The following is a 15129-nucleotide window of genomic DNA, read 5'->3' on the forward strand; positions in this document are numbered from 1 at the left end:
CAACCTAAAAGCCCTGGGGCTCTTCAGCCAGGCTTAGATGGGTGAGTTAAGGACCGCTAAGCAATCCCTGCTCTATTTAGCTTGAGAGAGATTAAATTATGTTTCTCACTTTATTTTAATGTATTTAATGTTTATTTCTATATGTGCGTGAGTACTTAATTTAGCATAATTATTGAGATGAATTGCAGCTAACATTACAAGAAAATTGTAACTTGTCATAAAACAAGTGGGCTATATTGTAACAGAGCTGTTACCACACAGAAATGCTCTGCTAGAATAGCTTAATAACACAAATAAATCTCCACTCCCCAACACGATACTTCTTTGGGGATTTGATTAATTACTAGGAAGCAAAATGGCTAACAAAGTAGTATATATAAAAATATCTTCTCACATCAATAAGATTGTAAATTTTAACTCTATTGCATGACAGCAAGTGTAAGCAAGAATTACACACAATGCAACGAGCTGAATGAATTAATATGCTTAGGGCCTTTGTTGCTAGAAATACTTTGCTCTGTATTATAATCAGCCATTGTAACTCCGCTCAGCTGCAATTTAGGTTTCTCCTCACAATTTAATAAGTGACAGATGAACGTTTGTGGCAAAGAAAGCTTCCAACAATGTGCATCTTCACAGCTTTCCCCACATGTCCAAGGCCTGACCTTCAGGATCCAGCATCTTTTCCACGTGGTAGGCAGCTCCGGATACAGTTGCTGCTTTCACCTTTTTTCCAGTGCTGATCCCTGCCTGCTGCAGCCCAGTCCTGGTTGTCCTTAGCCCCTACAGTGCTCCCAAGTACAATTTAGCCACCCAGCTACATCTCCTCATGGAGTCTAAGAAACCAGAAGTACTGAGCATGTTGTTGAGATGTAGGGAGGAATTTCCTACATAGATATCCCTGCAGGGATTTTCTCACCAACAGGCAGGAAAATCTGAAGCAGATTCTGGAAATTCAGCCCTGCTCTCCGCAGTGCCAGCCAACTGCTTGACTCTTGAAGCCCATCTTTCTTCCTCTCACCTAGCAGGAATGGAAGATGAAAGGTCACGCTGCTGCTTTGACTCCTTAACCAACATGTGTTGGAAAATTACGCTGATGTATAATTCGTGCAACCACATGGGCTGTGTCTTTCCAGGTGGATTATGATTCAAAACAACCCAGGGCATCAGTGACAAAGATTTGTTATCAAATGGTTGTTTATTCAGAGCTTCAAGTGACTTCAGTCACTATAGAATAGACGGGCCTGTGAACATTAAGGAGATAACGAGAGCATTCATGCAGAAGGGCTTCTTGACTGGCTGCTAAGAATTACTCTTAGCAATATGATAATTTTTCTTAACACTAAATGTAGTTCTGAATAAAAGTTTTGTCATCAAACATTCAAAAAACATTTCTCAGCCACCAAAAATCATGAACTTGGCTTAAAAGCCATGAATTTAGAAACAAAATATCTTTTCAGCTTTTGTATTTCCTTTCTGCTTTGACAATGTGGCTTTAATTTAGTCACAGTTTCAATCTTTTCTCCCCAGAAAGGAGGGCTGGAAGTTTACTTTTTTGTTTAAATAAGTGGTTTGCAGTGCAATCACATTAAGCTATTGAGCTGCTACATGAAGCAGATTTCTGTATGGAGTAAACACTGAAATCCCCACAAAGACAAAATAAGAATTAATGGAACAGGCACAAGTCGCACAATATAACTTCTTTGCTGTCACTAGTATCACTGTAGGCCTACTGCTTTTTTTGGATTTGTTTCTTTTTTCTTTTGTGGGCTGATTGTCCCCATTAGTGAAATGGGGCAAGCACACAACACCTGTGCTTTTTGCCAGGACACTTGCAAAAAGTCTCCAACACTTTTGCCAGAATAACGGCTGGATGATATACAGTAGCCACCCAAATTTGCCACCCGAGGCTTTGCTGCTGGGTGCGGCTCTCCGTGGGCTGTGATCGTGCCCCTGAAGTTTCTGCAGACAGGGCTGCCATGGAGTCATTAGACCCAGACATTTGTCCAAGCCATGGAGGACGCCAGCGCTCTGCTTTGGCACTCTATTGCATGGGCATCTGGTCCTAGTGTTGCTAAGTGGCTGATTTCACCAAGCCAGTCATGTGTCTCCACATCATTCATTTAGTCCAGAAGTGGAGAAGGATAAAAAAAGCATTTTATAGCAAAAAAAATTACTATTATGGGAAACACAATCTCCCCATTCAGAAGCCTTTGTGTTAATGTAGGAAAGCCAGCTATGTGATTAAAAAGATATTTTAAATTAGCTACATTTTATTTCCTGCACCTCTGCTGTTAGGTTTTTTGTCTCCATATGTCTAGCCAAAGTTGCTGGAAATCACATTTTACGAATGCATCTCCAGGTTCATTTCATGAATGCTTGATTTTGCACCCAAGGTGAAAAACCCACTGAGATCCATACTGAATTTCACCTTTATGTAGTGGATGCATATACAAGCTTAAAGCTGCACGTGTCAGTCTTCAAACAGGTTTAATGAAATGGCTGCTTAAGCTATTTCTACCGCAGCTGTGCTTTCCGCTCCAGCTAGCCTTGGGACACAGCAATGCACAGTACAACAGTACCTGCCCCAAAGTGTTTTCAAGCTTAATAGATGAGGCAGAAGAGGAGTAGTATGATCCCTGTTTCCAGCGTCAGGGCCCAGGGCTGATTTTCATTAAGCAGAACTGAAGCTTAAACTCTTGTCTCCTATCTCCTAAGCTGGATCTCTGATTTTGTACTACCGTACTAACTAGAACTCTAAAAACCTCAATCCATTGCTGCCAGGAAGAAAAGCATGTTGTGTCATAAAAGATCAACTCTATCAACCCTGGTGGGGGTTTGATGCTTTCAAGGCAAACCAAAAGAGACAGAAAACAGCAACTCAGCTTAGGCAACTGCACATTTGTTGTGGTTAAACCCCAGCCAGCAACTAAGCACCACGCAGCCACTCGCTAACTCCCCCCCCGGTGGGATGGGGGAGAGAATCAGAAAAGTAAAAGTGAGAAAACTCGTGGGTTGAAATAAAGACAGTTTAACAGGTAAAGCAAAAGCTGCGCGCACGAGCAAAGCAAAACAAGGAATTCATTCACTGCTTCCCATCGGCAGGCAGGTGTTCAGCCATCTCCAGGACAGCAGGGCTCCATCACGCCTAACGGTTACTTGGGAAGACAAACGCCATCACTCCACACGTTCCCCCCTTCCTTCTTCTTCCCCCAGCTTTATATACTGAGCATGACGTCATCTGGTGTGCAATATCCCTTTGGTCAGTTGGGGTCAGCTGTCCCGGCTGTGTCCCCTCCCAATTTCTTGGGCACCCCCAGCCTACTCGCTGGTGGGGTGGGGTGAGAAGCAGAAAAGGCCTTGACCCTGTGTAAGCACTGCTCAGCAGTGACTAAAACATCCCTGTGTTATCAACACTGTTTCCAGCACAAATCCAAAACAGAGCCTCATACTAGCTCCTATTGAGAAAATTAACTCTATCCCAGCCAAAACCAGCACAACATTGAAAAGGATTTCTTCTACATTTAGCCTTTTGAGGTCTGAGAATTACTTCATTACACATTTTACCCACATGTGATAAGAAAAAAAGGAATCACAGATGACATTGGGGTGAATTTGTTTTTTCTGTATTTTTTGGTATTTTCTGCATTTTGAGGTCCATTGGATATTCAAGGAACTTGTACTGAAACAAAATATGTAGCATATTGAAAGTTTTTCATTGTAAGACAAAACTTCAGCGATGTTTATTTTCAGAGAAGGGCTGATCTTCATGAGAACAAATAAATAGTGACAACTCAGCAAGATGGAAGCCAGATGACCTCATGGAAAAATGCAGTGTTTCATGAATTAGGATATCTTCTCTAGAGTGCACAAGATTAAATTGGCTACTGCAACAGATCCCAAAATATAGCCAGCCCTCTGCCAGTGTTACAACATGAGCAAAAGGTTAAGAAAAGACACTTGAGAAAATAGGTGATCGTCAAGGCAGACAATGAGATCACCAACTTTGCTGGAGCAGTGAACTGATCCATAAGAAATGTTGACCTAACACAAAAGACTGCCGGCACCTCCTTGCCAACATCCTAAGTGCCTCCACCCAACCCCTACTCTGCAGTGCTCTGCCCAAGTCAAATTCAAAGTCATGGGATTTCATCTTCGAGGCACTTACTAGCTCAAAGGTCACCCCAAAGTTCAGGACTGTCTTTGACAACTCCTGACATCCAAATGACATTTCTTCTATAAGGGTGAAGTCCGCAGTACAGAGGTTGGAACAAATCTTTCTCAGGTGAAGGTGTAAAACCATGTAAGGACCTCCCAAGGACCATCCCAAAATGTTGGACTGCAAAGTTCTTGAGTGAGGATAAAAAAGAACAAGTAAATGCAGGTGACAGTCATCTATCATGTTCAGTCTTCAAACTTCATAGAAATGTGCTGGGGTAAGGGGTCAATGGATCTTTATAAGAACCCGTGAAGCACAGACTACAAGCACTGCCAAGCAGCATGCTGAAAGCTTCATGGATTTCACTGGTCATGTGTCTCAGGTCTAACTGATGCTCAATTCAGCATATGCTCCCTGGTCTTATGTGGCTGGTCCCCAATTTATAGGTGTAGAGCCAGCTCTGTCCTCTCCATCTCTCCAAACTCACTCCAGAGGCCTTTCTTCACACAAGCACAGGAGTCAGCAGTTCTCCATTCCCACATTAGTCAAACATTCACCCCTCCAGGCATGACTGAATTCTGGAGGCTGTTTTTCTTCCTTTGAGCATCCAAGGCCAGGAGAGCAAATGCCCTGCCCTCATCTCAAATCAAAATATTATCATTTTTCTCTAGAGATAAGATGTGTGTAGGAAAAGAATTGAGCAACAGGAGACTGGACCTGTCTGTCTATGGTGAAGTTTTGCAGTCCCGTCCCCCGCCCCGATTATGTGACAGGCTCTCCACGGTCACAGCAGAGGATGCCCGTACTTCAGCAGTCATCCTTTTTGCCATAGGTTGAGAGAGAGTGAGAGTTTCATCCTCTTATTATCCCACTAAAATTCTCTTGACCTCATGTATGCTCCTTGGACCTTTCCCAGTAACATCCCACAGGTGTTTGCAGAGAGGTTTATCAGGAATATTTTTTTTTTCTTCCTGTTTCTTTTTACTAATAGCTCTCTTGAAACTATAACAGGATCTTCATGCAACACCAATCAAGATCTTCATTTCAGAGCAGTTTCCGACCCACACTTCCATATCACCTATGGCTATGCATCAGCAAAGCAGTACCAGGAATTCAATGCTAACCTTATACTGTGACAGAGTCACTGATTCACTTGCATGCCTTTGGTATTTGGTGTTGCATATTGCTAAAAAAAAAAATGGATTACACCTCTTTGGACATTTGTGGACTTGCAGAAGCTGCAAATGAGATTCGAGGTCCAGCAGAATAAGGTAGGCTATGACACAATCTGCTCTGCACCATCAGTCATGAAAAAGGAGAACTCAAGTTAAATCCAGACAAATGCATTGTGAGAGCATCCAAAGAAAAATATTTTGGTCATATCCTCTGAGCTAGAAGGATATCAGACCAACTTTTGCTAAAGCAGCAACTTTTGCTATGATACGGGCCACTACAGAACTGTCTTAAGCTAAAAGAAAATATGTGGTAATGTGATGTGATTTGAGGAGTTTATGTTACACCTTGCAGAGCATATCATACCTCTAAGCTAGATTCTTTAAAAAAACCCCATACAACAACAACCCAACCCTCCCAAATATTCCAGCACCCTGCCAGCAAGATCCTGCCTTGGTAAAAATAAACAACTCATTTCTAATGCAAGAGCACTGGTGTATGCAAATAAAAGGATAGCTGGTGAGATGAAGTAACCAAACGTATCTGCAGCTTTGCTGACGGGAGGAAGGAGACAAGTTTCACAGGCCAAAATTACCATCCAAACAATACACAAGTGTTTGCAAATCAAGGCTGAACTAACCTCCTACCTACAGATTTTGCTGCTTCAGTAATCTTTAAAGACAAAACCAAAACCCAAGCCTTAGGCTGGCCTTTGCCTCTGGCTCTCTGCACTACTGTTTTCTCCCTGCCATTACACTGAGCTGCCTTCCCCTTGTTCTCCAACACCAGTCTGCATCAAAAACGATGTAACGAGCTGGTTACCCTTCACTGAGCTTTCACAGCCGCAGGTGTCTGTCAGACATGCTCTGGCTGCAGCTGAGCCGGGTGAAGAGGCCCAAGCTGTAAGAAAAAAACCCACAAGCCCTTTGAAGCCCTCTGCTCTTAGAAGCAGTTAGACTAAAACAGGATGTTTTTCTGGTCTCAGGGCATGCTGGCAGTAGCGATCGCTGACTGGTTTCCAAAGCTTACCCTGAAACTGTGCTGAGATGAGCTGGGCTGAAGGCAGGAGAATAATCTGCCCCCAGTAATGAAGAGCTGAATGGGCAGAAGAGCAAGAGAGATGATTTGAACATGGTGAGGAAAGGAGAGAAAGATGAAAGAAAACTTCTAGCCAGATTTTAAAAGCCCTTCTGACTCCAAGTAAGTGGGTTATATTCATGCTACCAAGTGTGTCCCATCCTACACTTTCAATCCTTTTAGTCAACAGTGGCTTACTCATGGGTGCAGAGATGCTCATGATGACTCTAGGCAAACCAGCCTGGGTCCAACCAGACCCATTAGCTTATGTCTGAGACTGCTGTGCAAACGCCATGGTGCTAGTGCTGAAGCCAGCAGTTACCTGCAGTTGTGTGGCATCAAGCCAATGGTAAGATGTTTTGCCAGTGTTTGAGCCTGGCAGGGCAGCTCAGAGCAGCCTCAGCGCTGGCTGGGCTGGAGCCATGTGGCCGTTGCTGCATTGCAGCCCTGCTTCTGAGAAGGGTTTTTAGCCTGGGGTCAGTGCGGAGAACATGCAGCTTGGCTTGTCCTGGACCTGTGCTGATGCTGTGCCTCTACCTGAGCCAAAAAAGCATGAGCTGTATGGGAGAGGATGAGGAGCATCACCCAAGTTGCCATGGCAGCAGCTCAGATGTGTTATGTTATACAGGTTACCTGATTTTTCCTCACTCCCTCACTCTCCCAGAGAGGTGGCAGAAAGGTAACCTGAGCAAGCTCAGATGCTGCTCTCTGGGCTGCTCAGTTTTATTCCTGGCTGGCTCTAGTCCTCCTACCCTTCTTTTTTCCCCTTCTGCTCACTGGTTGCTCAAAGAAAGGAGCCTTTGCTTGAAGCCAGCTTTGAAAAGCTAGTGCCAACCTGGTTTTGCTTTGAGCCTAAATGAGCAAATGAATAATACGGTTACAAAGACTGGCTGGGTGCCATCAGTCACACACAGTAGCACGGTTGTCTGGCACCCTGCAAAATTGGCAGCGGTGACTGGAAAAAATAATAAAAAGACATTTATATTTTTATTATGGAGAGATTGGCTGAATAACATCCTGGTGATGTACCATAATGCCTTGACTGTCAGAGGAACTCAGAAAGATCTAGACTCTGATGAAAAAGAATTAAAGCACGTTAGTATTCAGCAACCAGGACAATACTGAAGCAAACAAACAAAAGCTATCTAGATCTTTAACATACGACCCTTTCTCTCCCTCTCTTTTTTCAATATTAATTTCTGCCTTGCTTCTCCCACCTGTTACCTGCAGCAATAGTGGAGCATTCCAGGTTTTACTTTGGTCACTTACAGTGCTGAATTCTTTGTCACATGCCAATAGCTAACACAGTATATGGCATGCAAAGCATGAAGTTAAGGGCTGTTCTGAGCCATGGTATTCCAACTGGAGATACTTCAGAGCATGAAGACATTCAGGCCTAGGTTTTTAAAAACAAATCTCGTTTGAGGTAAAATTAATTCAAAAAGGCCCTGAGGCTCCTCGGTGTGGGAATGATGTGTAGCCACAGATGAGCTGCGATTGCCCTTGGGAGAGCCAGAAGTCAGATCTATGAATTCCTCATCAGCAAGAGTCCCCTGGGTTTTCCAGGCTGAAGGGCCAGGGCTTTGGCTGCTGCTTTCCCAGAACAGGCCACCACCATGCACGTGGACCCATGTTAGCTATTGGCTCCTTCCCCTCTGCCTTCGTAAGGAAGAGAGGGATGGTGGCAGAGGCAGGCTCCTCTTTATGCTGCTGGAGCTTCATCCTTTTTCCAACAGTTTGGAAGTGGAGGCAAAACTCCACTCTCCAAAATACGGACGGGGGCGGGAGGGGCTGCTTCTTGGGCATCTCTACCCGAGGAGATGCGTCCTGCATCACATTTTTCTCCTAAAGGCCCAAGTCTTGGTACACACCTCAATATTCAGAGATCCTATAGTTTGGGCAGTGTGTGGGCTGGGGCATCACCTGCCTGAATCCATTATTCCTCTTGATAAGGTGGCTGTAAGGCAACTGGTGAGATATAAGGTCAGGCTAAGGGAATGAAACGAAGGGGGAGGAGGGAATGGTAACCAACAAGCTTTGTATTTTTATTACATTGCGCAGCTGTTGCTCTTTGTCTTCCTAATGCTGTTGATCTGCCTTTGTCTTTTTAAACTGTATATTCTTCAAAGTGGGGCTTATTCTTCATTCTGTGTGTGTAAAGGAGATACATATTGCGTCTAAATAGCATGTATGATACAGAGGAATACGAAAAGCCTTTAAGAGTATACAGTCTTCCCTGCCTTGAGATTATCCACATTTCTGTAAAACAGAATGATCTCCATTCCTTGTCCTAGGCTGTAGATTTGTCCTACACATCTTGTTCCAGGACTTACCTTAGACATCACTGCATTTGCACCTACAAACATTTTGCAGATTACAAAATGCCAACTTCTGCCTTTTTAAAATCTCTCATGGGAAGTAAAAGTTCCCTATGCTACCTGGAAGTGCACAGAATCCTCTACCTTGGGCCCCCAAAAATAGAATTAGGCTTGATATTTAGAAACTGAAAAGTGCATGGGGAAATCTAAATCAGAACAGATAGGAAGAAAGGGTTAATTGCCACGGAGACCAGCATAATCCTGACCACATTGATTGTAGTAAGGTGTTCATTAGCAAACAATTAGCAACACCTACACCAAATAAAATGAATTTCTAAACAACAGGTAGTAATAACAAAATATGCTCCTTATCCAAGAGTCTTTAGAAGGTAGGGAAGGATTATCCCTAAAGTGAGGATTAGAAAAAAGAGAAACCCCTGATGTAGCAAAGGGAGCCCCAGCAGGCCAGCTGGCTAGATTGAGGTAATAATCCTGCATTTCTTCAAAGAAAAAATAAAAGTAAAAAGAAAGATCAAAGCCAAGAAAAGAACCCCTTTGCATGATACAGTGTGCTATGGATAAATGCATGTGCCTTTTTAACAATTGTTTCTAACAGGCAAACAAAGAAGAATCAGCAGTAGGATTCAGTAAAATTTAAAGAGACCCAGGAACTGATAATGCCAGGTTTATACCTGCGTAACTCCACTGGCTTCTTGATTTATACCAATATAAGTAGGAGGAGAATTTGGACCCATACAGTACAGTACAGTGTGCTATAGGACAAATTGTTGCTCACTGTTTCTCTGACTGCTGGGGGCAGACAAAATGAACTAATAGGTCTCTCTGGTTTTCTGGGATTTTTATTTTTTTCTTAGGAATGTTGTAGATCCCAGTTATTTTCTTGCTTTAGTACTAATCATTGTTCCATCTGCTTAGCTCTGGGAAGAACAGAGTGGAAGTTTGCCTAGTTTGACCGTTACTTGATGGCTTTCCACCCTTTCCTGAAGCAGTATTGCTGTGGCAACAGGTAACTCAGAGAGGGGGGAGAAGTAGTTCAGGGACCAGAGGCCAGGTACGAGGGACCTCTCCTCTCCGTAACCAAAGCTCTCAGCCCCAGCTGGGATGGCTTAGCTAGATTTTTCAGTGTGATAAATTAGACTCCAGTGGTCTGCTGTGGGCCTAGCTCGCCTCTCAGTTTCCCGGGACCCATTCTAGCAACACCCGGGGAGTTACACCAGGGCACGGCAGAGGAGTTCAGCCGTGCGGGTTTTTCACCTGAGCATCTCAGATGAAAGCTTCCTCATACAAGTTCCAGTAAAGCCCTGGTGAACCCAGCCTGCTCACCCCGGGAGCTGCCTCGGCTAACATTTTCTGTGTGCCCCCCTGGTCCTGCAGGCTGCCGTCTCTGGCATCACCAAGCCCCTGGGCCGGATTGTGCCCGGCGCTCCCAGGCACCCACCGAGCCCCCCTGGCTCCTCGCAGGCCGGTTCTCCACACACCGAGTGCTGGGGCAGGGATGGCAGCGAGGGCAAGCTCTGGCCGACTCACCCACCTCCCGAAATCCGGGCCAGACCCTGCTCTTCGGGTTTCTTCCAGGAGATGGCACCATTGCAGCACCCAACCGCCCGCGGCCGCAGCCCGCAGCACCCCCAGGGTGGGGAGAGCCCGGCCGCGGCGTCTGCGGGTTCCCCCTCGCCTGCCGCAAGCAGAAAGCGGGAGATCCCCGGAAAATCCGGCTTGTCTTTTTCCTCCTCCCTGGGAGGTTTTTTTCAGGTGAGTCTGAAGACCGAAGCGGTGAAGCAAAAAACAAAGGCAGGTGCCAGGAAATTCTGTCCTGCGTGGTGAGGATAAGCTCGCACCTGAGAGGGCGGTTTCGTGGGAAAAAGGTTAAGGAATGTCTGTGCAAAAAGTAGTTGAATCTTCTGGGTTTTGTACCACACCTCCCATATGTGGCTTTGACCTAGAAGAGCGGGTTTGTATCTGACATAGGTCATTCCACAAGGCACAAGGAGGATGAATGGATTATCTCCTGCCCCACGATATCCTCCCGATACCCCCAGCTTTGTCTGCATGTGTCTGCTTTCCATAGTGTCCTCAATCACACGGCGGTATCCGAGACAGCAGAAGCAGCTTAAGACATTATTGTCTCTGCCTGCTTGTTACTATGTCACTGCTGGAGGTTGTCATCCTAGCAGCCACAGTCGCAGATCCTGTATGTGCTCCAGCCCTGGTCCAGGGCAGAGTCAGCCCCGTCGACTGCAGCGGCTTATGGGAGCTGGCATGGACTGTAACTATTGCAGCGTCTCACCTGTGGGGAAACAACTTCTGAAGAAAAGGTGGGAAATGAAGAGCTAACAACAAAGCCTCTCAAAGCACTCACATGCAAGCCTGTGCCTCACTGCACTCTCTGTCTTCTGCTTGTAGCACTAACTCTGCACGAGTGTTTGCTCAGATTTAGGAAAACATCTACCAGATTCCTTCAGCTTCTACTGTACCAAAATTGCAGGAGACTTTGAGCTTCGCCTGCTCTCACAGCTCTAGTTTTCAATGAGGGACTAAATTAACAGAAAGTGCTGGTGAGAACAAGTCACCTAGGTACACTGGGTTGATTGGTGGCATAGAAAACTGCAAAACTGCGCTCTAGAAACGGGCAGGTTACTAACACTCAAGTCAAAACAGGGTCCTTGTCCTGTTACAGAGCTTGGGCCACGGCCCCAGAGCCAGGAGGATGCAATGCTCAGCTGTCAAACCCCGTGGTCCCATAAAGAACAGCCATCGCTGTAGTAGTGATGCCGTGTGTCCTTTGCATGCCCAGTGAACCACAAGCACAACGGCCACGCCAGGAAGAGCCCATCCTCTTCTGGCCTGCCTGAGACCCTCACCAAAATCTCCTCCATGTGGAGTGTCTTTTTACACTCCCATTCACATGCATGGGAGAAGAGAGAATCGTAGGGAATGAGCGACTCCACCCTCAGGAAAAAGCTTGGGCACAGACTCAACAAGGCAAAACTTCCCAGAGATTTCCTCCCACTCTGCTCCCTCCTATGGTTTCTCCTGGAGGAGGGGGCAGCCAGGCCCATTACTTATTTAACACCAGGTTGCTCAAAAAGAGGTTTGAGCTGACTGTATAAAGAAAAGCAGGTTTCATTACCTGTAGCGCTTCACATTTCAGAGGAGCTTGTATTGTTACGCAGTTTGAATTGTTTGACAATATAATTATTATTATTAGTCCATAATGTACACTAACAGGTCTGGTGGTGAAAGGCTGTATATTAATGCACAGTAACTATGTTTCTCTGGAGGGGGTTAAACAAAACTGTAACTACGGTCAAAGCTATGCCTTTGCCTCCATCTGCTAGAAACCAGACATACTCGCTTAAATTTTAATTACAAATTAATCAAACAAAAATATGGCACATTTTGCACCGGAGAGGTAAATGCTAATTTTGCAGCTAACCAAGAAATATCTAATATGTGAACACTCTAATGCTAAAGGTTACTGTAGTTTGCTTTTGAAATATACCTGATAAGATCCTTGAATTGGAACTGAACACTAAAAATCAGGAAAGAATGGCATAGCCCAGTGAACTAATTTTTACACCTTCTCTCTTTCTGAAGGTTCAGATAATTTCCTGGCAAGGGCTGTTAAACCAATATTTTTTTCTTAGTAAAGACTGACAAGTTTCTGGAGCTCTTCTATAGCTGCACTAGTTTCTGGGAAGGAGAGATAAGCCCTTTCCTATTTGCCAAACAATGATGGCAAACAAAGCAGTATTCTACAGGAAGCAAAAGGCTTTTTAAAAAATGTGTTTTATTTGTTTGGCTCAAGGTAGTTGCCTGCTAGACCGAACAAGCAAATACATTTTGCTCACATTTCTCTATAACCCATGTTCCAGTGCAAAGTACAGGCATTAAAGTACAGGTACAGAACTGGCTTCAGGGTGACTGGTCTGTTTTTTCATAGGAAAAGATTTGTGTGGTAATAATGCTGGAGATATAGCATGCTAATAAGAGCCTTGAAGGTATTCTTCCTACCTAGCCCCCTGCCAGGGGAGCAGCTTACAAAATGGCCATCCCTTGGGAGATGCAACATCGGGTGGTGGTGACTGCAATGCGCCATCCCTTCTTCTGGGTTATCAAAAGCACATAAAACATGATGCTTCCTGAAAAGAAGTGGTACCCTTCAACAAACTAGTGAAGCTCACCCAGAAATGGGCAGGAGGCGGAAGATGGAGATGGTGGCTAGAATATGTGAGTCCAAGAGGTGGCCAGTCAGATAGACTCTTGGAGGATCTCTGTCAAAATGCTAGTGAAACTTTACTTTTAGCAACACACTATGTTTAGGCCAATAAAAATCTTCATGCCTCCTAGTCTATTCAATATGCTGCTAAAAGTACCTTTTCCTTCCCCATATTCGGCAGGTTGCACACACACAACCCAGTTCTGCTCCAGCAGAGCTGGAACTCATGCTGCTTTGGACTGTGCTGAACGTCTTAGGCAGCCATGACATGGCTTTGCCACTGGGGACCACCTTGTGCCCTCGCTGCTCAGCAAGCTTTGCTGTAAATGCACCTTAGCACTGCAAAGACCGGAGGGAAAAATGTATGCACTAGTGACAGTTGCTCCATCACCTGGTTATTTTGAAGGAATCTTCCCTCCTGACAGGCTCTCCTGTGAGCGAGGACAACCCCAGTAGACAAATTTGAGTTTCCTCAAATCACAGTTTTGCCGGTGCCAAGCCATTCTGAGGAGAGGTATTACTTCTGCTGTGGCTGTCACCACCTCCTCTTTGCTGGAATGTGAGAATTCAGCTTCTTCTCGGTCTGCCCAAGTCCCACTTTCCCAGTCCAGCTGTTACCCTCCTGATGATGGAAGGAGAACTGCTGCCAAGAACCCATGAGAGAAGAAGGGGAAGGGGCACTGGGCTAATGCGTTACTGCAGGGGGGGAGGTGATCAGTGGAAAGAGGAAGGAAAAACCAGCTAGGCCAGGCCAGCCCCCACTTTCTTCCCATCCTACCAAGGGAGAGAGCTAATGCCTTGCCAGCCGTGCAGAGGAGGGCAAGCCAAGCTGGAATCGAACCAAAGCTACGTAAGGAAAGGAGGGAAAGGTAGAGAACTAGTGCTCATGCAAACCTGCCCCTGTTCTTGCATTCTCTATGTGACTAGGGAAATAGTCAGTCTTTCTTTTCTTTGTGTTTCTGCCTGTTTCCGAGGGAGGTAATATTTGAGAATAAGTATTTGATGTCAGCCAAGTGTTTGGGTTCCACAAAGACAGAAGTGTTTGTTCCTCAGCCATCACCTGGGTCCTCACTTTCTTCAGGCAGGGTAGGTGCAGAACCTGTCCTGGAGATCGGCCAAGCCAGGCATTACCACCCTTTTCATGGTATGCTTCCCCATGGAAAAATTTCAGGCTCTCGTTGCTGTTCGCTGTGGCATGTTAGCAAAGGGCTCATCTTCTGTCCTGAGGGATTTAGTGGATTCGATGACTGATTTGCCACTTTTGTAACAGGAGCTTCCCAAAAGAAATCTAAGAATGGTGATCTGTCTCTCCATGTTCTGTCAATCAACCTGGATATATGGTTTTTAACTGTGTTGCCAGTTGCCTCGAGGCCTTACCTTGTTAGGCTCTGTTTAAACATGTAGGAGGTACTGTCCCTGTCACGAGGAGCTCTCTAACTAACCTGACATATGTAATGCTATAACATGTAGGCAAAGCATGAGCCAACCACCAAGGATTTGTAACTGTTCTCTCTGGATTTCTGCTTGTGTTTTAATTTCCCTCAAACTGTTCTCCTTCCTGTCTGTTCCTCTCTATACTAGACTCAGCCAGTACGTGCTGCCTTATGAGCTGCTCAAAAATACACTCAGCGTAATGTGTGCGCCTTATGGGAGAGGCGTCACTGGGGACAACTGAGCGTTATTAACGTTGGAAAAAGATGGGCAGTATCAAAAGGCTTCCCCCGTTCTGCACATCCACCCCTTGCTCCTATGGGGGTAAACTTTGCGGTTTGAGAGCATGTGAGGTCATGACACCTCTTGAATCTGCAAACCTTCCTTGTTCTTATTGCATTCCTCATTGCATCTCCTCAGGAGAAGGGGTTGTATTCTTTTTCCAAACTGTGGGTGACAACTGCTTAACAGGAGACACAAGGAAGAGGGGATACTACAACAGCACAAAGAGTCCTGGAACCGAGGCTTTGTCCCCCAGCAGCGTGCAGGAGCTTCTGTCTGTTTGGGGGGGATGTGGCCTTTCCCTCACCAATCCTTGAACTCTACTTTTGGTGAGGCCAGGTGAGAGGTGTGTACAATTCACTTAATTACTACCTTACCCTCCTCTGAAGTGTGGAGCAAGCTTTATTTGTAATGAGTTCACTCCTGTAACAACTAAAAAAAAAAAAAGG

General features: G+C 45.2%; 1 protein-coding gene across 1 annotated transcript in view; it reads left to right on the forward strand.

Moving 5' to 3' along the window:
- The first annotated feature begins 6702 nt into the window (after window positions 1-6702).
- Window positions 6703-15129, forward strand: part of CDCA7L (cell division cycle associated 7 like) — a 39236-nt gene continuing 30809 nt past the window's right edge. The window contains exons 1-3 of the mRNA XM_009282084.1: window positions 6703-6758; window positions 8146-8272; window positions 10123-10500. Of these exons, the coding sequence (XP_009280359.1) occupies window positions 6703-6758; window positions 8146-8272; window positions 10123-10500 (561 nt within the window). The remainder of the gene's footprint in view (window positions 6759-8145; window positions 8273-10122; window positions 10501-15129) is intronic.

The sequence above is a fragment of the Aptenodytes forsteri genome, unplaced genomic scaffold, assembly GCF_000699145.1.
Source record: "Aptenodytes forsteri isolate BGI_AS27 unplaced genomic scaffold, ASM69914v1 Scaffold164, whole genome shotgun sequence".
Classification (NCBI taxonomy): Eukaryota; Metazoa; Chordata; class Aves; order Sphenisciformes; family Spheniscidae; genus Aptenodytes; species Aptenodytes forsteri.